Source organism: Lepeophtheirus salmonis, chromosome 14 (genome assembly GCF_016086655.4).
Source record: "Lepeophtheirus salmonis chromosome 14, UVic_Lsal_1.4, whole genome shotgun sequence".
Taxonomy (NCBI): Eukaryota; Metazoa; Arthropoda; class Copepoda; order Siphonostomatoida; family Caligidae; genus Lepeophtheirus; species Lepeophtheirus salmonis.
This window is the reverse complement of record NC_052144.2, coordinates 38321955-38346745: the sequence shown is the minus strand read 5'-3', so window position 1 is coordinate 38346745 and position 24791 is coordinate 38321955. Positions and strand designations below refer to the sequence as shown.

General features: G+C 32.0%; 1 protein-coding gene across 20 annotated transcripts; it reads right to left on the bottom strand.

The window, feature by feature from the left end:
* Positions 1 to 2683: 2683 nt before the first annotated feature.
* LOC121128983 (uncharacterized) lies at positions 2684 to 12092 on the bottom strand. Of its 20 annotated transcripts, XR_011783781.1 has the most exons (6): positions 11121 to 11518; positions 10128 to 10748; positions 8950 to 9959; positions 8670 to 8870; positions 3043 to 3917; positions 2684 to 2972 (listed from the first exon to the last, which is right to left on the bottom strand). XR_011783781.1 is itself a non-coding variant. In XM_040724610.2 (5 exons), the coding sequence occupies exons 1-4, from the start codon at positions 12012 to 12014 to the stop codon at positions 8711 to 8713; spliced, it is 1836 nt and encodes a 611-aa protein (XP_040580544.1). In that variant the 5' UTR covers positions 12015 to 12092; the 3' UTR covers positions 7818 to 8309; positions 8670 to 8710. The 20 variants fall into 20 exon arrangements, 19 of the variants coding, with proteins under 19 accessions (XP_040580544.1, XP_071749721.1, XP_071749725.1 ...); XM_040724610.2 differs by lacking the exons at positions 2684 to 2972; positions 3043 to 3917; positions 11121 to 11518 and adding exons at positions 7818 to 8309; positions 11970 to 12092; XM_071893620.1 differs by lacking the exons at positions 2684 to 2972; positions 3043 to 3917 and adding an exon at positions 7818 to 8309.
* Positions 12093 to 24791: the final 12699 nt, after the last annotated feature.

Sequence of the window (24791 nt, the reverse complement as noted above, 5' to 3'; positions counted from 1 at the left end):
AAATGTGAGTTACAAAGGCGTGGAAAAACTTTTTATTTTAGTTGAACAAATTAGTGTTGTATTCGTCCTTTTATAGGACGGTGGGCCAGTTGGGTCCCAATCAGCCCAATCCCACTTGTGGGTCCTTAAAATAAGGTAAAATCGATTCTTCGTGTGTCATTGAGGGTTTTTTGTTTTCTTTTTTTAACTGTTCTGTTATATGATATAATAAATTATATAACTATCTTAAATATAATTTGTTAGTACACATTATAATCAAGAATCGGCCTTCTTTGAAATAGTAGAATCGGCTTAATAGTGCTAATCCCACCAATAATTAATTTATATACATAATTAGGCAAAAAAACAACTATATACAATTTTATTATTTCAAATAGTCAACCAATTAAAGGAAGTTAAAATCATAGTATAGCCTAACCTAGGTTTAAGACTAGGGGCTCTTACCTGTAGGCCCCCAAATAAAATTATTTTTTCTTTAATTTTTATTTTTATTTAAATATATAATAAGTGCAATAATAATATACCTGTATAACAAAATTAAGGCCATGCATGTCCTTGGTCTGAAATCACGTTTATTATTGTTGTTGGAAGTTGTAAAACACGAAAATGACCTTTACACCCTTTAACAGTTCCGGGCTTTACTTTTAAAGTCTTTAAAAATATCAAGTATATTCAAAGCCATATAATCCCAAGAAAAAACCATATACACAGGCATATGAGTTACTTACGATTGGTTAATAGCTTTACATCATTTCAGAATTGATATATTTATGTATTTTCTTGTCTAGGCCAAATTAATAAAAAGATAAACATTAAAAAAGTAAATCATCTTGTTATTTGTTTATGGAATTCCTTTTTAAATATTAAGTAATTGGAATCGGCTCAAATTTCGGTATCAGTACATCTCTAATTATAATGGAAAATTTGTATAATTAAAAAAAAATCAAAACCAAGTTTTTCTATTTCTATTTCTGTGATTTAATAAAATATGATATTTCAATAAAACAAAACAACTTCTTAAATAACAACAACAAGGGAATTGAATGCCATTTTCAGGAATTACGGAGGAAAGTATTTTGCAAAAGATGATACTTTTAAATACTTGCAATTAAATTGGATAATATGAAAATCGAGTATATGAATATCTTCCCACGCTCTCCAGACAATGAATTATAATTATTGAAAAAATCCAAAAAGAGAGGTTAAAAATTAAGACAAAGTATTTTCATATAAAAGATGGAAGTTACTATTGTCGGGTCAAAATTTACGTACTTTGCATGACCAAATTGATTGGAAAGTTTACAAAACACAATATAAATAAATGTGTTAACGTCCATTGTAATTTTTATTTGATCCATTACAATTTATTTTTAATTTTAAAAGCTATTTTGAAATGGCTTATTTTTCAGCAAATGGTGCGATTAAACAGAGCAACGGATTGAAAAGAATTTTAAACTGGGTGAAAGACTAAGAATTGATCTACATTAAACATAAATAACGTTAAATTGATTTTCCCATTTAAGACATGAAAATGAAGGATTTTTATTTAGATTCCCAAACCACTTTGAGATTCCGTAAATCGGCATTTTGTAACATACCTAAAACATGAATATTATTTGCAGAATAAATACAATCCTTTAAATACATACATCATTGATTACCAACATACAATATATACGTTTTTTTAAATGTATGCTGACAAAGATTTCGACGATTTTCAATCCCAACTTATTCAATGATGTTACATTTTAGAGTAAGAATATTGATACATACTCATTGGTGTAGTTTAAAAAAATATGAAAATGGAATATCGCGCTCTTTTTGTTTTTGCAACTAGAACAAAATGTTTTATTTTCCAAAGCTCCTATCATGTTTCTTTTATTCTCGAAGAGAAAACATAAGTATAAAGTAACCCCTAATACGTGAAGAACGAAGAGTCACACTTAGGATTTTCTGCAGAGCTATAAGTATAAGTCCATGTTGGGCTCAGAGTATAATTGAGATGGGCATCATTGTAATCCCTGCCTAGTGATGAAACTCCTGTGTAAAGTGGGCATGTTTAAAAAAAAAGAAAGCAAAAATCCATATGGTAAGCCTGACAATTTGAAGAATGTTATTGAGGAGAGAAGAATAATGCTCAAACGTTCATTAGATCAGTAACAATCAGCTGTGATAAGAGAGGAAGGAGAGAAGGAAATAAACAAGGAGGATGTCAAGAGTTACTCCGATGTCCATCCACATTTCTACGCTGAGTCCAATAAGGACTTACTGTTATAACTCCGCCAAAAATCCTCAGGTTTACGATCCCTCTTTCATGAGCACATAGGAATGTTCAATCAGGTTTTTAATATAATTGATTTTATTTAGGAAAGGATGTTGTTCACTACTCGGGAATTAAAAAATAATAGCAACTACTAAGAAAAATGAAATTCATTCATGAGATTACCAATTCAAAATAATAATAATAATAAAATCACAGGATTTACGTCACTTTTCCTACCTTTATCATTGCGATATACAGAGTGAGATTAGGATATATTCCCCTAATCTCAAAGCAACTCACAGCTAATATAATGAAACGTCTCGACACCTAAGCTCTCCTCCCCCAATACATTCTTCATATAGTTAGGCTGACTAAATAGGCTAAAATACATTTTAAGTCTCTATAAAGGTAACCACGTTATTTTTTTTAAATGCCCCTATTTATATACCAATTAATATATAATAAGAATAATCTTAAATTCCCTAGTAAAGATAGATTTGAAGACATAAAATTAAACATGATAGTTTAAAAGTTATTCAGAAGATTATGGCTTACAAACAAAAATATTTATAAATCCCATTTGAAAACTTTAGCATTTCTACAACAACATATACATAAAATATTAATTGAATAAAAACCCAATAAACAATGCATCAATTTTCATACCCATTCCCGTCAACATAGAAATAAATAAATAACAAACAAGACACTAAAATAGAAATATGTAACAGTGAAAGAAAAATTTTAGCTAATTAGAATTGAGAACTATTAAATCTTACCTTCCTTCCCTTGAGTGTCCACTCTTTGCCTAGAGTCCTTTAGGTCAAATTAGAGGTTTATTGCTTTAATACCTTTTAATCTTGTAAAATCAATCTTTTCTAAACAAAAATTGATTAGAAACAGTAAGGTCTGAAAAGTTTTCGACCTCAACGTGAAGATGACTGTACTCGTAAATAAATGCTCGTCACATCTATCTAGATTCCGTGGATAGTTACTCACGAAAGTTTCAGCCATTTTGCAGGCGCAGTTGTTACATAACAGTCGTTTGAGTGAGTTGATGTGAGGGTTTTGGTGGAAATGAACACAATCGAGTACGTGCTGTCATCAAATATTTCTTTTTTAAAAGTGTAACCTTTAAATAGATTCAAAGAATAGCAGACATTATACACTCTAGAGGCTTCTTTAAAATTTGACGCGTCAAAGTCAATCCAAATGGGATTAATTGAGCCAAAAACAAAAAGATTATCTTGAACAACTATTGATAATCTTGGCCATACGGTCTCAGAAGCTTCGTCAGGCTCGGGCGACTTCGTGCGGATCAGGCATTGCCATTGTAATGGTTCTGGTTTGCATTTTAATTTACATTCCCTGGATGGATAGAGTAGCCAAAGAAGAAATTACACCTTCCAACAAGACAGTGCACCGACCCACAAGGTCAAAAAAGTGGAGGATGTCTTGGCCACAAAATGTCCTCACTTTTGTAGCCAAGACCTGAACCCACCCGATAACTATCTCTGGGGGAGAGTAGAGCATGAGGCTCTTGCCAGGTATCATTCGTCTTTGGAGCCCTGAAGAAGTACATTAGCCGTACAATGGCAAAGATGAATCCGGATGAGGTCGCCCGGGCATGCCAAATCTTCCGGCGCCATATAGCCTAGGGTATCAATAAAGATAGATCTCATTATAAATCAATAAATGTCATTGAATCCATTATGGTCCTCCCCCTCTAGTTTGTTCGTTATAAGCCTTTAAATAATTTCCCAATTTATCTGGACCATCCTGCATATATTTTGATTGAATTTATAGAATTTTAAGTATCCTTAAGTCTACCTTTTTCCACTAATTTCTTCATATATTTATTTTTTGTTTGTTTTTATAGTTGTCGGAAATTTGGAATTTAATGAAAAACTGTACTGATATCTTTTTGATTTCTTTGTTTAACTTTTTATAACTAACTAAAATAGCCATATTTTTTTTATGTATATGTTACAGGCAATGTGGAAAATCGGGCATTTAGGTAACCTATTTGATTATTAAACAATTCATTGCAAGTAATTCGATCATTAAGGATTTCATTATGATACAATTTCACTCCAAGGGATTTGATTATGATACAATTTCTTTGCAAGCAATTTGATAATTTAATGCATTTTCATTTAAATTTATATTGTATTCAGACAATCAAACTTTTGTATGATAAGAATATTCACGAGAGACTGTATTTTATTTTGCAAAATATACCTCGGTCAACAGGTTGTGCAAGTGAACCGCTTGTCCTCAAGAGGGATCAAAACCAATCGCCGACACTGTCCTGAGTATCAAGGATTCCTTCTAATATCCTACGATACACCCCAAACCCACGGGTTACGCAAGTGAATTCTTGTCCACAAGGGGGTCGTTAGCTACCGATATCGCTTCATTGAGCATCCAGGACCCTTGTTATTCACGCAACTCAAGGGCTTGAACTTTTTTGGTATTCTATTTAGAAGACTTATAGGGGTTAATTCCTCTGCAACCTCTGAGTGTTCAGGTGTTTTTTAATGCTAAAATATAAGCTAAAAAGGTCAGCAATTTGAATGAATGTGATAAAAGGTGGATATATGAGAATGTCGACAGCAACAACTAATGATGTAATAAAAATTTACATTAGAATTGTTGATCCTATTTAATCATATTCAAACTACTCAGATGTACATTTCATATAAATTTTATTAGTTTCTTCAAAATAGACCTACACAAATAAGGTATTTTAAAATATTTTTCCACATCAATTGTAATAATTTCAAAAAATCATCTTTTTGAACATACCTAATAATTCCTAATTTTTTACATAAAGATTTATACATAATATATCCTAAGCAAAAGGTCATTAGGAAAAAAAAATGGGAAGTGTCTTTACTAAAAAGCAAAATTTGAAATTTAATATACAATTTTTAAAAAAAGAGGCCGTTCCCCAAGTCTAGCTGACAGTAAAACCATCCCTCTTAATGGATCTCATAGCTTTAATGATTATATACAATAATTTGTTTTTAAACAAAAAATTTGTATTGACTACAGATAATTAGGATTTTTGACCCATTTTTTTTGGTCAAATGATCAAAATTGAGCAAATTTGTATTTAAAGAAAAAGGCAGTTTTATAAGAATAATTAAAAGCAATTAGTGCTTTTAATTATAATTCTTTTTTTTGTTATATTACAAATCAACATTTAATAAAGATTTTCTTCCGTGTTTTTTGACTTCGATCCGTATTGGCAGTTTTAAAAATACTAAAAGATGTCCACATTAGTAGTTGGCAAGATCTTTAGGAGTCTTGTTAGATGGAGGCATCTCATGATCACCGCCACTGATATTACGTCCCACCTTTTGCATGAATGGAAGATTAAATCGGAGCAAACGTATTTCTCACTTGTTGCAAGATTCAATGGAGATTATTACATAGCCAATTTTGCTCTTAATTTATCCTTCTTATATTTGCTGTTGTCGGAATCTGGCTCCCATACATATCCGATCATGTAATCATAACCCTGATTTCATCATTTACATATTTTACCTTCAAAAAGAGAGCCTTATGAAGGAAGGTGAAAAATATCATCAAAAGCTGTTGTGCAATCGAACTAGAGCCCTATCTTTATATATTTATTTACCAGTTTTGATAAATGAGCCGTGAAAATGGCCATTTTCATACAAAAAAGGGCCAAATGCGCATGGTTTTTTTGTTTGCAATTGAGCGATCGCTCACAAATCCTTAGTCTACTACTATTGACATTACTAACTAACCAATATGGAAATTGATATATGAAAAAAAGAACCTGCTAGCAGGTTAATTGACTGAAAGTAAATGTATCATGCAAATAAAAAGATTTCGAGCCATATGTATGTGATACCAAAATAGTAATAGTATACACCATAACCTCATAGTTTTCCTCATAACCCACATATATGTAATTAAGCTAGTCGTATTAAGAGATAACATCTGTTAATTTATTTATCATAAATTAATATGAACATTGTTAAAATAAATAGGAGCAATAATAATACGATTAAATATCACATTTTTTTATCAATGGAGAACAAAATATAACATTAATGCATTGCCACTTTTTTTTTTGTATTTTATTCAAAATATTAAGGGAATTCTTATTTTTTCTATCAAGTTTAAGTTCTTTCAAGACTATATTTGATAATTTATCTTTTTGATATGTAAGAAGGGAAATAAATCCATATTTTGTGTATTTTACTAGTACTCTGTTCCTGCTTTCCCTGATTTCGAGTCCATTTCTAAAACTTTCTAGAAAATTGGAATATTATAACATACATATTATGAAAAATAGATTTTGCACCAATATCAACAACGCAAAAGGCACAGAACATCATCAAGTTTCATAGTAGAGGGAGATATAAAATACATACATTTCCTGATCATTAGTTTAATTAATGTGGACAATGACATGAATAAATAAAATAAAATATATTATTAACAAATGGTCGTCTTATTATTATTTAATAGTAAGAATGATTTATATAAAAAAAAAATATATATATATTTGAGAGAACATGTATCATAAAAGCTATTCAAAATGAGGCAATAAATAAATTATTTTGGGTTCACTTGTCAACAAATTACGATTGTAATCCTCAAATAATTTTAAATATATTTGCACTATGGAATAATCTAGTCTTTTTCTAGGGGTCGGTACTTTTCCGTTAAACTATTTTGTCTCAAGGATTTCCCCCCTCAAAATATAAATTAATGATGTTTATAGGGCGTTATTGTTGATTTTTGGTACAAATTGATGTTTCCATTGAATTTTTTGATGAAAATATTATTATAAAGACCATTTAAATATTTTTTTCCTGTTGGAGCAATGATATAATTGGCCTCATACTATGCTTGTTCGTCAATCCATGAGCGTTTTCCAATATGAACAACCCATCCTGTCTAATGATAACTTCTTCTATTTGAATCGTTTCTTATTATACTAACATGATTAACTATTAGGTCTCTGGTTGAGATTCATTACAAAGTGAGATTTCGATAGCATGCATGCATTGAAATTTTATAGGGCATAGTTCCATCATTTTTCCAACAGAAAACAAAAAAAAATAGAGTTTTTATAGTAAACGAAACGAAACAAAGAATTGATTATCACTTCTCCGTTAGTAATTATCATTAGACATGATGGATTATTGATACTAGGAAATAATCATGGATTAAGGAACAACCATCATATGAAGCAAGAGTATAAGCCCATCATTTTTCCAACAGAAAAAAACGATTTTATGCTTTTTATAGTAATACACATTACATATTTCGATTAAGCAAATCAAAGGGAACATCAATTGCAGCCAAAAATAAATATAACGACGTATGCTCCACATTTATTTATTTAATAAGGTGAAATATCCTTGAGGCAAAATGTCCTAAGGAGAAATGGTTTAATGTAAAATGTCCTGAGGCTAAATAGTTTAAGGCGAAAGTAACTAGCGTCCTTTTAAAAAAAAGTATATATACAGAACTTAATACGAAATTCCATAAGAAGGTAGAGAAAGAGTTCTGATGGATAAATATTTATTATTAATTAAATTATTATAAATACATATGTAAATTAAATTCAAAATTATTCACTGCATGATTTTGAAACCGGGAAAACACACACATAATAGTTTATAAGCTATGATTTTCGTGACAGTAGTAGGAAAATATAAAAGTATTAAATAAGATATTGTTTGGTTGTTTTTGGTTGACAGATAATATATATATTTTAGGTTAGATTGAATCATTTTCATTAGTTTTTAAACCCTCAGAAAAGGTGATGTTATTATTACAGAATAAATACTACTTATCATTTACTTTCATACAGATTCTGACGACTTCAAATGTTATTCAAACAAAAGAAATATATAGACTTTATTTAACCCTACGACGTATAACGAAACGAATAAAATTAAAATAGGAGGGGGTGGGGATATTTGAATAGTATATTCTTTAAAATAAATAAATTGATTTGGTATCTAATTTTAAGTGCGTCTGCGATTAGAAAGGGCTTTAAGATACAAGAAAAAAAATTAATGACTTTCAAAGTCCAAATATAGCATTTCTTTTCTGCTGATGTCAACTTCTGCACTATGATTTAATCCAGGCAAAGTTAATCCAAGACCATCATCAATTCTAGTCTGATAGACAAAAAGTCATACATAGAGGCCTTACACATCAGAGAAAGAAATTATGAGAAAATCAGAGTGAATTACAAGGAGGCTGCTCTCAAAATGTATGTAGGTGATATCGAGTTATATTATTTTAATTGCCTAATTAACTATTATAATTATTTATGAATTGAAAGAGATAGAGGAGGGAGAAAAATGTGCAATCGGACTGAAAATTAATTTTTTTTTCTCTCACTTACGCCAAATCAATCAATAAAAAGGAATATTGAAATATGTAATTTTATAACTTCATTCGCTTGCTCGAAGGTTCCGCTGCCATTGAGCTCGCAAACATATACTTCATTTGAGGCATGTAGTTCATAATATCTTTGACTAAAACTAGAGGTACAGGATCATACAAGTTACACTTCCCTTCGTTTCTTAGTATTTCTTGATGGCCCCTGTAACATTTAAAAAAAAGAGTTTCATTAATACTCTTCTCACATTTAGGAGAGTAAGGAATTGATAAACTAGACTTACGTATTGCCCTTGTATAGTACAACGTTGAGTACATTTTGAAGCATGTACCTCGCCTCTTCAATGGTTAAATCAGGATAGAAATATCTGACAAAATCTGGAAGGGTCATCATAAGATCCTGATAAATTTGAGGACGAACATTAATACAAGGAACAATTTTCTGATCAATCAAAGCTCGTTGAAGTTTATAAGGAGGTTGCGAGGAAGGCTCGATGGAAAATTCTTTAATTTGAGTTAACTTTCCAGGGAATGTTCGATCAGATCTCGGCATAGAAACACTATTGGAACTATTATTCGTAATATAATGCTGCCCCATTGAAGTTGGAGGCGCGGGATGAGGGTTAGATGACGAACTTGAGGAAGATAATGATGAGGATCTAAGGATTTGATTCATATTATTTCTTTGTAAAGAGGTGAGGGGATTGTTCGCTGCGGCGGCACGAATGAACTGCTGGAAGTGATGACTTGCTGCTAACTGGCTCTCGTATGCTTGCCTTGCAGCAGCATGGGCTGCAACGTAATTAGGGGACATGATAGTTCCATTAGCTGATACACTATTATTTATTTTAGGTTGCTGTTGTGGCGGGGGAGGTTGGGCCTGAGAAATATGATGATGAGATTGTTGGTGCCCAGCAGGTGGGGCTGAGGGAGGCTTTTGCGTCCAGTTACCAGCAGCAACTCTCTGAGCATTAACAGGCTCAATAGATCCTTTAGCAGGCCAGTAGTCTTCGAACGTTGTTCCTTGTGGAAAGTGTCCTCTTATTTCATCCAATGCTACAACACGACAAACTTCCGATGCAAAAAGTTCATTTCTGATCCCTTGAACTTTACAACAGAACTTAAGATATGCAAGATCCCACCCGGTTACTTCATCTGACTTAAGCTTCAGATGATCAGTTTCTCCTTCAAAGTAGAAAAGGGGAACGTATTTAACTCCACCAGTAACGGTATAAGGCACCACAGATTCCCCATTTATACGGAAAAAACCACATCGATCACTAGCATTGGATTTCTAAACAAATATATGAAAATGTATATGTGAATACTCGACGTTTCGTATAAAAATGGAAGTAAAGTTTTTAAAAGAAAAAAGCACAACATAATTATCTAAAAGTAAATTGAGATAGATAAATATAATTTTTGCAAATCAATAAAAGGGTAGATAACTACAATAATTAACCTTAAGAACAAGTTTCTTATAGCAGAGATCCAAGAAACGATAAAATTCTTTGGCATCTTTAAGTCTAACAACGAGATCCTTAGTCGTAAAGGCTTCCTTTCCGAAGTAACAGTCTGTATGTTTCAAATTTATTTCGTTGAGTAACTTGGATTCAGCATCTGTTATGTAATAAGAACGAATACAATGACAAGAGTTGACCTCAGGAGGAAGAACAGACAAAAATTTATTCAAGAACTTTCGCTCGACCATCCGTACTGAAGTGAACTTTTCATCCCCATGACGGAATATATAAGGAACATAATTTTTTTCAAATTCGCACCAACCAAAACGGCCCTTTTTGGATTCTTCGTCCAATTTTTTCTCCGTGTCGTTGTTACTAGTACTGCCACCGGTAGTTAGAGGAGGTGCTGCTTTGGGGAGTGGAGGAACTGGGAGCCGTTGCCCCATATATGACTGAATGGATGGTTGACCCGGGCGAGCCAATGGATGATTGCCGGGATGGCCACCGATCTGTAGAGCATTCTGTGATATTTTGGCGCGATTTTGCTCCACGATCTTTTTGGCCATCTCATTGATTTCATGATCATCATGACGCTCAACTTTTACGGTGCCCATCATGGCCTGTAATGATTAATAAAATAAAGAGTTCATTCATATTTATACTCATTAGAAAAGTAGGAGTAACGACACAATTTATGGATCATATTGCCTGCTTCAAAGAGAGTTCGAAATGTAGGATTTATAAAACTTTATTCCCAAATCCCACTTGAAGTAGGTTCCTTCAACTCAGCACATATCCCCTCACAACAATTACCGGTATCAACAAGAATTATCCATATTATATATATGTGATCCTTTTAGTGCTACAAAATGTGAAATCCTCATGAGCTCAACACGACAATAAACCTAATCATCCATCTATAAAACTCCTTTACCGGCAAATATGAATTCATAAATTGTTGATTTTCAAGTAGAAGAGAGAAAAAAACTCACCAATTAAAGAAAATCAAACTTCAGGGCATTTAAGTTAATAGATAAAAATATATATGGTATGTATATGAGGCGGGAAAATTGTCTATGTCTGATAAGGAGTCAATTATTCTATAATAAAAGAAATTCACTATTTGACAAATATTTTATTTATTTTGAAATATTAATGTTATTTCCAATCCAGTATTTTTACATATTTAACACACAACTATTATTAATTTATATTCAGACTCTGAGCTTCTCTGAATCCTACACTGGCACACTAAATAACAATACACACGACTACAGTACTATTAACACACAACTGAACCACGGGCATTTGAAAAGGAGTGACTCTCTTCTTCTTCTTGTTTAAAAAAAAAATCAGTCATATTTAAGGAAAATTCCAAAATTAATCCCCCTTTTTATCAAAAATTAGCCAATTCTGCCTTCGTTAAAAACTTTGGATTGGACCTATGTTATTATTTATTGTGTGGAGGACGCGCAAGGAGTTGAGAGAAATTTTTTTATGCGCTCTATCTTAGCACGCCCGACTCTTAATTTAACTTTTTTTTTCCATCTACGTAACCATTAAAAAATTAAGGAACGGTCCTTAGTGTTAAGGGGATGTTCCAAAATTTAAATATGAGCTAGCCCTGGCCTCCTCCTTCCCCTGCCGTCTAGTACTCACTTTTTTTTTTGTACAGAAGGGAAAAAAGCCCAAGTACAGACTTTATATTGTATGTTTATAATATAATCAAATAATTATTGCTTATTGTACAGAGGGAAATAATATAATATGACGAAATACTATTTCATAAAATTAATGTAATTGAACCTTGAAAAAAAAAATGCATTATAATATTATCTTACCATAAAATAAATATCCTGGTAAGACTTGAGCCCAGAGATGATCATCTTCACACAATAAATAAATAAGCTTATTTTTAACAATTTTTAAATATAAATTTATTTATTTCTCTCCCTATAGATCCCCCATTTCAACTTCGTTATATTTCACCATTATTTAACAAATTTCTTTAAGAATTCATTATTATTGCTTGCTATAGTTCCTCAAGAAATATCTTTTAGACTGTTATAACTTAGTGTTCGATGCATGTTTTTGTGATCCAATTGATCATAAAAACATTTGTATGGATAATTTTTTTCTCTTTGGAACAATAATATATATCAACTCATCTACATTTTTGGTCATAAGGGCCACGTGGTATTTCTAGTGAATGTATATTTATTCCTCTGAACAGTGTTCTAAATAAAAAAAGAAGATCAGTTCCAATCTTTTCACTATCCTGTTCTACCTGAACCGTTTTTTTCTTTTTCAAGCACGTGTTCTTTAAAAAAAACATAAACTAGTTCATCGAAAAAGCAAGCTAGCCCCTTTCAATCAATTATATTAGTATTTATTATATCTAATTATAAAATCAAATCAATCCCAATTTCAGAGACACATCCTTTTAAAATGTAATGAACAAAAATAAGTACAAATTATGGAAAAAGCTCAGTTCCTGCCACGTTGTTACCTTAGTTATATCACGCAACCTTTCTTTCGAAAAGATTCAGATATAAAGGGCAAAATCCTTGAGGACAGGGGCTTCGCCAGTCCCTTTTATGGGGGGGGAGTTTTTAAATCCTCTCAAATTTTTTAATCTAATATATAATTGATTGAAATATATATATATATTGTGTAGTATGAAAAGTTGAACTGATATCTGTATACGATAAGTTGCAACTTGTATAAGCAAATTGTACAAGTTGAAATGTTTTTGTTTTAAAATGCATTATTTAATTACAAAATTGGTCATTCTAATTACCAACTATGCATGGATATAATCATTACATTTTGATCTGTTTAAATTATAGGGTTATTATTATATATTTATGAGTAATACTTGTAAAGGTTTAACAGGGCGTTGCTTGGGCCTCAATGGGAGCGGGAAATCACATTGACAATGGTCAATATTATTTATTCTTACTGCTTAGACCCCTCTAATGTGGGCGAACATCATAATATATGTATTATTAATAATTTAAAAAAAATATGTTAAAAACTTCAAATAACGTGCATGAAAAATTTGTCTGGATTAGTAATCCGTTTTTATAAACTACAAAAATTGTCAAATCGAAATTCGCGCAGAAAATTGCAATAAACATTTTTTTTTTTTCAAACAAAATTAGTAAATAGCATTTATTGGAATTGTAAAAAGGAAAACAAACCTATGAAGATTTTTTTCGTACTTGAAGAAACAAAAAAGTTATGAAGAATTAAATCGTCAAAAAAATAACCCTCGGTAACTGATTCATTTTTGAAAACATTGCAAAAATTATTTAATAACATGTTCGGAAAATTAAAAATATAGTATAGTTATGTCATAGAATATTACTGTTACCAACAAGAGTAGCTATATTTCGCCTTCTTTGACTGTTACTGTTAGAGTACCGCTGTTATACTCTTTGACGTCAAAATCTGTCTGTCTTCCCTAGCAGTCGCTACGGTACATCAAATTGAAAATTCCATCAAGCTTAACTACATTATTGTCTAACCTTGTATTTCTAATAACTTTGATTTATTTACAATATCAAAGTGCAATTATGACCCATTTTGGAATAGAACCCCACGTCACAGATTACATCAAACCACCACGACATGTTGGAAGCCTATAATTGATATATTTATTAGATAAAATGGACACATTTCCAATCAATCCTAAATAAATTTCATTAATAGCTTTTCAAATTAAAGATACTTGATACAAAATTCTACTTGATGATGAAGGAAATTAGTGATATTTCTGGTCCGTATATAGGGTGTGCTCGAGTATCACGGTTTTTTGGGATCAAGAAAAATCCGTGTTACATGAAATCCGCGTCGTATGTGGTACTAAAACTCATAAAATGGGATAAATTATTCTTCAATGCCCACTTTTACTATTTTTCTTTGTTTTTGTTTTTAGTATAGTTAGGACAATAAAAACATTTTATATATAATAAATTATTTTAAATAATTTAAGCCAGACAAGACCCTTGTAAAATAATTGTAAAATTTAGTCTTAATAGACTGTTTACTTTATTTTTAAACTAGTCATTTCAATAAGGTAAAATTTAAATAATTGGAACTCAATCGATATTTATTCAGGAACCTTATTAATATCAAGGTTTTAAAATATGTAAGTAATATCCAAAAGTTAATTATACACTACTATAACATGAATATATAGGCATAGTATAAAGTGTAGTAAAAAGAAATCCATTCTTTTTTCTTTAATTTCAATGCCTTATTTAGCATAATAAGAATGATTCAATTTACGTAAAATATACACCATTTTGTTCAATTACTTGTTGCCATTTTGCGGGTAATTTCATAGTGCCTCTTTCATAGAAATCCTCGACCCTAATGGCAAAAAACAGGGAGAATCTATTTTCACAACTTTCGTTTGAATCGAATTTTTCAAAAAACAAAATCATTCACCATAGAGAGAAACAGGTAGTAATCGTTTGTTGCCAGGTACGGACTATAAGGTGGATGTATAAGAACCTTCCAACCAAGCTTCCGGCGAGTCAATGTCGATTTGTGTGGCCTAGTGTTGTCCTGATGGAACACAATTAGTCTCCAATCGGCCAAAAATTGCCACTTTTCAGAAATGGATTGAATTTGTTGCGATTAAAGAGGAATACTCAGTTGGAAATGAGGATTTTTTTGAGTTAACTCGTGTGACACCAATACATCGACCTTCTTTTAGAATCCGGCCTTATTTAAGTGATTCGAAACGGTTTTTTGTGGAAAGTTTAGCTCTTGGGCAAATAAAACAGTCCTTACATCACGTTCGGCTTCGATTAATTCGATAATTTTATCGAAAATTAGACTTTCAGAGCGTTGTGCGTCTTTGAGATCAAAATTAACGGGACAGAATCGACGAAACCAAAATTGTGAATGTTGGGCTGTTTCAGAATACGGACTGTCAACATCATTCATATTTTAGCCGCTTGCGGTTTCGCCTTTATCAAAGAAAAAATGTAAATATACCGGATTTTCTCTTTGATTGTGTCCATCTTTGATGCTCGATTTAACAATACTGAGGCAAGCAATAATACAATTGCCTGAGAAGTACTTTTAATACGAAATCTTATCTTTCTAATGCCATTCAGCATAACCCGATCGGATTTATTGAACGCAAGATCATTCTACTAAAGCTATCTATCCAAAAAAATAATGGATTTCTTTTTACTAGACCAAGGACAAACAAACTCATCGACAGCTACAAAATTTCTTGTTTACCTCAAAATATAGTATTTTATAATATATATAAAAAAAGCAATATCAGTGGAATATACTGCACAATAATAATTTCAAACAACAAGTTGAATAAAATACAAGGTCAGACTATCATGTAATTGGGCTTTTTATAATGTTTAATTTGATGTATCGTACCGACTGTTAGACAAGATAGACAGATTATGAAGTCTTAGAGTATAACAATGGCACTCTAACAATGACAGTCAAGGAAGGCGATATAAAGCTACTCTTGGTATCAATTATACTCTCTGACGTCACTATTAAAAAGCGTGTTGGAAGTCCTACATCAGTCGGAAATGCGTTGTGGTATAACCCTGTATTTATATTAACCTTGCAAATACTGTGTTATGCAAACTACGCGGTATTTGCAGGAACCTCCTGTATGTGGCGCTCCTGTCGAGCAAGATATTTGTGCTCTGAGCTAAAAATTGCTTCCAACGGCTCTGTATTTTAATCAAATCAAATTAATAGATACTGAACATCCCACTGGGTATATTTTTATAATTAATTATGTTTTGGATCAATGAAGGACTACAAAATGGGGACCAATATAAAAATATCTTATCCTTGCATATATAATCCTTAATTTATTGTCTAGACAACGAAAATAATAATGTTTAATGAGATAATGACATATTAGGATCTGATTTATAATATAGCTTGACGTTAGATCATCTTTTATTAAATAGATTCAATTATATTAAAAACCGATTGAACATTTGTGTGTGCTCATATAAGAACGGAGTGTAACCCTGAGGATTTGATTGTAAGTCTTTGTTGGACTACGAGTAGAATTGGGGATTGACATCGTAGGTATTCTTGGCAAATTCCTTGTATATTTCCTTCAGCCACTCATTCCTTGTCACTGCTGATATCATTCTTCAAATTACTAGGGTTATCATGTTGATTTTTGCTGTGTGTTTTTTTTTAAACAGCCCAATATACACACGATTTCCATTACTGATTATATGTTTTGACTATATAAATGTGATAGGCAGTGAAGGTCTATGGACCATTTTATTGCAGGTTCTTTTTTTAGTCTCTCTCTCTCTATTTTTTTCTTCTTCTTGACTTTTAAAAGTGATGGATGTCTTGGGTGCGGCAAAATGAATATAATTTATACATAGATTTAGTTTTATTTTTCATGTTGAATAATGTATTGCCATTCAAACTATATACTGTACAGACATATAAAGTGCAAAACCGTGCAATATTTTGCCACACCCTTAGTTATATAAAAAAATTAAAAACTATATTTATGGAAATTATTTATGTATAGATAGGTCCATTTTGAGTTCTATTCGAAAACTGCCGATGCAATGCTTGGAGTTATCCCCTTCCATTAGTGTTAAAATTATTTTTTGTGAATTTGGGATTTTTTTTTTAATTAAAAAAACACAGTCTCCTCTCAAAATATAATCCTGCAGCCACCCTTGGAGATATGTATTAAGATCATTGTACATATCTTGCAAGAAATATTTTTATTTTCATTATAACTAGAGTAGGTTTACCCGGCACTGCCCGGGACATTAAGAAATTAAAATTAATTATGAATTCTTATACAATAAAAATAAACGAAAATACATAACATGCAGGGAGAAGGATTCTTAAAATTTTAACGCAAGGACGTCCACAAAAAGGGCTGGAGGGGCTTAATCACCCATCCCATAAAAAAAAATTAAAAAAATATGGGTTAATGTTAAAAGTTTTTGATGGTTAAATAGGAATAAAAATATCCCCCCCCCCAAAAAAAAGAAGAAAAAATCATCAAACAGAAATTTGAATGGTTGAATTAGAACTACCTCGTGTTAAGATGTAAGAAAAGAGACCCAAAGAAGAAAGGAGGAGACAAGATGGATAAAATAAAAAGTAAACAAAAACTATTTCTATTAATTATTTTCAGGATTCACGTAACCTCGATAAAAAAAATATAAAAAATATTAATACCCATAGTAGATGATTAGGATTATGTATTTTTGTTTTAAAATACATTAGATGAATCTTAGTTCAAAATTATAAAATTGAACTGTGCAGAAGTTGAAATTTTTTTAGACGAATTAGAATTAGAGACAAGGAAAAATATTCTTGATAGATATACGTGACGCCTCTTCCTCTCATAGTATCTTTAGATATAAAATTCTTAATAATTATTAAAGAATAATTAATTATATAAAATTCACTAATAACCAAATGATGGTAGGCCTTTTTACCTCGTACCTTTTTAAGATTCAGTTTCTTTTTGGAGGAAAGGTTGCAGATTAAAGGAAAGAATGTCTGAATAATTAACGTCAAATAAACGGGTGGATAATTATTATTTAATAAAAAAGTTCACTCACCATGTGATATTCAAATAAAATAATTATTTTCGTTAGTTTAAAATCTAATGTGGAGGTGTATTATGTATTTTTGTTTTAAAATACATTAGATGAATCTTAGTTCAAAATTATAAAATTGAACTGTGCAGAAGTTGAAATTTTTTTAGACGAATTAGAATTAGAGACAAGGAAAAATATTCTTGATAGATATACGTGACGCCTCTTCCTCTCATAGTATCTTTAGATATAAGCCATTCTAAATAATTATTAAAGAATAATTAATTATATAAAATTCACTAATAACCAAATGATGGTAGGCCTTTTTTTTCAGTTTCTTTTTGGAGGAAAGGTTGCAGATTAAAGGAAAGAATGTCTGAATAATTAACGTCAAATAAACGGGTGGATAATTATTATTTAAAAAAAAAGTTCACTCACCATGTGATATTCAAATAAAATAATTATTTTCGTTAGTTTAAAATCTAATGTGGAGGTGTTTTGAAATAATCACTCACCATGAAGGGCTTTAGTTAGACACAAAGACACAACATTGTGTCCATGTTCTTGTATCGCTTTTCTTACATATATGTAGTATGAAAGATTGATGAACCTTCTGTCAGGGATTTTTCTTTTAAGGGCAAAATACTTATATTATTAATTTGTTTTGAAAAAAAAATCCCCATTTTTTTCTATAAAAAGCTCAATTCAAATTGAATAAAGCTTTTTTTAGAAAATAATTATCTTTTAATATTCTTTTTTTTTTTAAAGACATTTAATTTTTTTCCTCGTTATTAAATAATAGGGGTAGTATCCGGCATTGCCCGGAGCTATTAGGGATTGACGAACATACAAATTTTGCTTTATTAATCTGGAAGATAACATCCCACAAATTCTTGGGTTACTCTCTGTTTTTCATGAGCAGACTCACACAGATATACGGGTACTGACTTCATCCAAATCTAGTCCGTAACACTTACGATTTTAGATTAGTAAATTTGTTATTGTGGGTCACTTTTTTTTTTTGTTGATCAATATATTTTTCTTTATTCATTCATGACTGGATCTTGAGAGGGGGAGGGGGAAGTACATTGAAGAGTACTTAGAAACAAAGACGAAAAAAAATACCAAAAAAAAAAGTGTACAAGCTTGTTTTTAGAGTTTAATTAAAGAATGGATCAACGACTCTAAATCCCCTTGTTATTCTTCTAATATATACAGAGTGCTCCAGATAAATTGAGAAAATCTTTAAAGGGTTATAAAAAACAAACCAGATGTGGTATTTTTTTTATTATTTAATAGCTACATTTAATGACTCTCAATTATTTATTATGAGATCCGCCTCTCTTTATAACCTCTGCCACACGGCGCCAGAAGCTATGGCAGGCCTGGGCGACCTTGTGCTTTGCCATTGTACAGGTAATGAAGTTTTTCAGGGCCTCCATAGACGAATAATACTTGGTACAGGGCTCATACTCCACCCTCCCCAAGAGATAGAAATCGCATGGGTTAATGTCCAGACTGTTTGCAGACATTTTGTAGCCAAGACATCCTACACTTTTTGGCCTTGTGGGCTGGTGCACTGTCTTTTTGGCTGGTGTAATTTCTTCCTGGATCTATTTTATCCATCTAGGGTATGTAAATTGAAAGTGCTAAAACCATAACCAGTACAATGCTAAAGTTGGAGCTGCACAACGTCCCCCAGGCCTGCCAAAGCCTTCGGTACCATGTTTCCAAGATTATTAAGAGAGGCAGATCTAATTAAATGTCATTAAATGTAGCTTTCAAATAATTAAAAAATATGGTCCCTCTAGAGTTGCCAAATCTCTAAAAATAAATAAGGGACACCTCATAGGCAGGGTCCGCCGACCCCATTGCCTTCATCTTTCCTTACATTCCTTCCATTTTCTAACCAGGTGTTAGCTTTCTCCCATTCTTCCCGGTCTTTTTGCATCCTTTTCATTTTTGAGGAGTTAGAGTTGAATGGCTGTTTAAAGCTGGACCCCACGTAGAGCAGGGTTTAGGTTTTTTGATGATCGAATGACCTTTGAAAAAATCTTTTATTTCCCTCTGTTTTCTCATCAATTTTTTCCCCTCAGACCGATAATTTTTCAAAAATTCCTTTATTTGAGGAGGGCTTCAGATACCCCCCCTCAAACTACGGACGACCCTCCTCAGAGTCTCAGAAAAAACAAGATGACGTCAAATATTTCTCAATGTTTGTACGTATTATGCGCGTTCTATACTTTTTAATGATAATCTGACAATTTTGCTAAAAATACTACTTGAATTGAGAATTAGTAGTTGGGCGCACTTAAACATTAAGAGGGACACAATGCGGCCTGTGGGACACAGGTTGGACATCCCTGATCTAGATCATCATGAGCCTCCTTAACAGAAAATAAATATCATATAAATTGAATATTCACAGATATATTCAATATATTAACTGGTTTAAATAGCGACGACATAGAAAAATTTACTCACGGCGGGTTAATGAACTCCCACACTTTTCAATCTGTTTTTGCAAGATCTTAAAGTTCTTACAATCTTTTTTTCACTTTTAAGTAAGGCTGTCGAATCAAATTTAATTCAATTAGTCAATTAGTTTTAGTTCTTTTACGTATGAACAATTTATTTTATTACAATTCCCATGGTGGGAAATACCATTGGGAATCTTGGATATTTGGAAAACAGTGCAACACACCTTCTTTTTGTCCAGTCAGTGCTCTGTAGGCCAGCTCTTAGCTTATTACTAGAATATCTTTGATTCATAATAAATAATTTGGTACGGTACAAGGTTGATAGAACTACAAGGTTCTACATAACATAACAAAGATGTTCAAATTAGTATATTCGTTGATATACTAAAAAAAGAAACCGAAAATTAACGTGGTTTTCCTGGCTATTTGAAAAAGATTTTGGAGAAGAACAGCTCAACTCTCATGTCGTATTATTAGATCGGTTGTCCTAAGACGGTTGGATAGGAAGTAAACACAAATCTTACTCTGATTAAAATGACATAACACTCACTGAACGCATGGGAAGAGTTGACGATGTGGAACTTTGATATTACAATATTAAATTTCCAGGTTCTCAAAATATTGAAATCATATTAGGCTATTACAAAATTGTTATTGCCAAGAATTGCATTAAATATTATGGAGGACGTCAAAAAACAATTCCTTTGTCATTATCAAGACAAAAAGGACAACTAAAACAGTTTAAATGGGTAAATGCGATGAAAAAATCCTGAAGTTTGATTAAAAACATTAAAAAAAATTATGCGCAATTTAAAAATAAAAAAATTAGTCAATTTTATTGATTATAGTCTTCCTTAATGTCAGATAAGATAGAAAAAAATCATACGCATAAAATATAATGCGTATTTTTTAGGGAGTTTAATTTTTTAAATGATTTCATTCTAAGAAATATTGTACCTACAATTTCAATATGACTTACTTTTCTTTTGATTAATTCTAACATGTTTTAAGCAAAATATTATACACGTCACAAGAACAAATAAATCTAACAATTATATTTAATTATTTAACATTAAATATCGTTCAATTTTATTATATAATTTATACATATATATACATCAATTTTACTTTTAATTCCTTTCTTTCAAATCATGAAGGAGAAAAAGTCAAGATTTATGTTGAGGCATCCATAAGTTTGTCATGTGATCTTTGTGATTTTGTGAGACAAGCTTGTAAAAAATTTGAATGTCAACAGCATAATAAAATCGTTTTCGCTATAATAATTAGAAGCTTTATTCTTTACTCCAATGACCAAATCCAATTTGATAGTCATCCAAATCTTGTAAAATCAATTGAAGTTCATACTGGAGAAGCCATTTTTCTCGTTACCCCCATCACAAAGTCAATGGAGTCCAAAAGTAAAGTATGCTGTCAAAGATTAAGAAAGAACTTGTAGGAAATGTTCTTTGCTTTGCTTAGACGAAACTACGATCCATGACTACAGTGTTGATAAGTTGCACACTGTCTTCATTGTCAATGTTGCAACTTATTGTATACAATTTTTCCAATGATTTTGTATATCCCTTGTCTACCACATGGTCTGAACAGAAGAGCAACGCTCTGTCCTAATTAATTCGAAAATACAACCACTCATATGTCTGAAGGTAAAAAAATTGTGTCTGATGATCGAAAATGATTGATTTATACGCTGAACACTTTAAATCAATCTCACTGGTATGGAGGAAACAGTGATGAAATCAAAAAGTCAACAACGATAACGTTATCCATTCAGGGCATATAAAACCTCTCTTATAGAGAAATTTGTACACACAATTTTAAAATGTGTACTGATGAATGAGGCCGCTACACATTTTTCGTCAAGGTTATCATCAATAAAACCTACATAGTACAATCAATATATTAAACCCAATATTAAGACTCAGGGCCGTACGTCAGTATTGTGCTTTGTCCGCTTCAGCGGACTAAAAAAAAACAACCTTACTCAACCGTCCACCAATCTTATAGGTATGTAAATATAGATGAATTAAGTCATAATTAATTATTAAAATCTATTATATATATGTAACTTATGACCAACTCATAATAGTACTGAGTCATTATAATAAAATTACATATTTGTAGCACGTCCACCCAAAAGGAAGCTAGATAATTTTTCTCAAAATTGAACATGGAATACATTTTCCAACAAATTATAGTTCATTTAAATGAAAAAATGATTCTGATTAATCCTTTGGAGGCACCACAAATTTACTTAAAGTAGCCAAAATTCACCGGCACGTTTTAGAATTAGTAAATTAATAAATTATATCTCTAAGACAATATTGGGGCCAAATTAAGTCAGATAGATAAAACGGAGGTTTTAAGCTACAGTTAACACTCTCAGGTATCTCAATTCATCGCAGAAATTTGAATTCAAATCCTGTAATTTACCGTAATATCTCTTTCAAATATTGCCTGTCATTTTATAAATATAAATGATTGAACCTTTGAATATAAAACGCGTTTTCCGCTTCCCGTGATACATTTCTGATAATTAATAAATTACTGCAATTATTTCAAGAGTACTTTACAGCCAAAAATAAAAAACAAAGACGCACACAACATTTTTCGTATGGATTTAAAGTACTTCACATTGAGTGGATATTTGAGTTAGATATTACGTTTAACGTTACTGGTTGCAAATGTGAAGTACTTTACAGCCAAAAAAAAAAAAGACGCACACAACATTTTTCGTATGGAGTACTCTTGAAATATTTAAGAGCGTGAGAATTTGTTTCATTGAATACAAGATAAATTAAATTATTAATGCTTAAAAGGGACATAAATAATAGTTATGTACTTTTTAGAGTGGATTGTTGCTGTAATTTATTAATTATCAGAAATGTATCACGGGAAGCGGAAAACGCATTTTAACAGAGAGTTGGTGATTTGTTCTATCTGTCAGAAGGAAATACAGAAGGACAACTTTAATGATCACAAAGTTAAACTCCATAAGAATGACCCCAGCTGCAAGTATCAAGTGAAAATTGATCATAAGAAGCAGAAAACATTGAACTTTGCTGTTAAGAAAACTTCCTCTGCTACATCCTCATCCTCAGTCACTGCCTCCTCCTGTCCCGATGACCCTGCTCCAGTTGAGGCCTTACTGCCTGAACCAAGATCTGAAAAGTCCGTTTCTGCTGAAGAGAAAGTTACTGCAGACACAGAAAATAATGGCGACTCATCAAATTACCCCAGCGGACGGATTTCTCATGGAATAAGACTTCCTAATCTCGATATCGGACCAATCTTCTCTCCCGAGCAGCTCTCTGTAGTCAACAACAACAATATTCCCTCTGCAGAGGACTCTGAGACTAGCGTCAATGTCCAGGGAGGTGAGAAGAGCAAGACTGAGGAGATGGAGTTTGTGGAAGGAGGCCCAGAGTACCCTGTCGTCTTCACGAGCCAGCTGGGTGACCCGATACTTACCGGGTGGGAGCCAAAGCGGAAGGACATCCAGACCAGAACCAGAGTGGAGACTGAGTGGGAAACTGTGCCTAAAGTCGAGAGAGATCACCCTCTACAGCCCAAGCTATAAACATCCAGTCCTCAGATAGATGACAAATACTCCAGAGACTTTCAATATGATTGGTTCCGTAAGTTCCCGTGGCTAGAATATGACGAGGTTGAAGAGTCAGCCAAGTGTTTCGCCTGTTCCAAATTTTCCATTTCCAACCTTGGGAAATTTGAGTTCAAAACATGGAAATTCCTCGTTGAAAGTTCATTCTAACAACAAAAAACACAAACTGTCGATGGAAAAGTGGATCAATTTCCTCACATCAAAGAGAAAGAATACCTCGGTTCTCGGCCATGTTCAGTCTCAACATGCTGAGGAAGTCGTGAATATATAAAATATCCCACGTTCACCACTGAAAATCAACCGTTCACCCTTGTAAAGCGGACCGAAAAATCTTCCTGACATACGGCACTAATCATACTATACTCGTATCTACCTATATTCATAATTATCATTAGTTATTTTGCATCTTCATTTTAGATCCCCTCCATATTCCATAAATAATTATTAACTACTCATTATAAATAGTAAATACTTAATATAATTAAATAAAAGAGTAAAGATCCTTCCATAAATGAATCTAAAACTAAAAAGCCGATACAAGCTTTATAGCAAACAAGTTGAAAAGAAAGAACACAAATTCAAGCATAACTTATAAGCTTTATTTCTTTTAATTTATTATGGAATGTATATCCTTCATCTGAGGTAAACTCTAAAAACTTAATACATTCCAAAATCAATAACGGTCTCTTCTATAGCGTCCTCTTGAAGGTGCCATCATTATCTATCACCTGTAGTCCGGGATCCATTTACCCTCTTTTCTGTCTAAACAAAGTAGCATTCCCTTAGGAGATCAGTATTGAGCTGTTTCAACTTTCAGTTTAACCTCATGAATTTTCATCCATTTCTCCACCTCCAGAGGGATCCCAACATATTATTGTAACATACAAAGAGGCTTCAAAGATCAAGGCTCTTCCGAGAAAAAAAAAACTCAATTCATCCTCCTCAAGGATC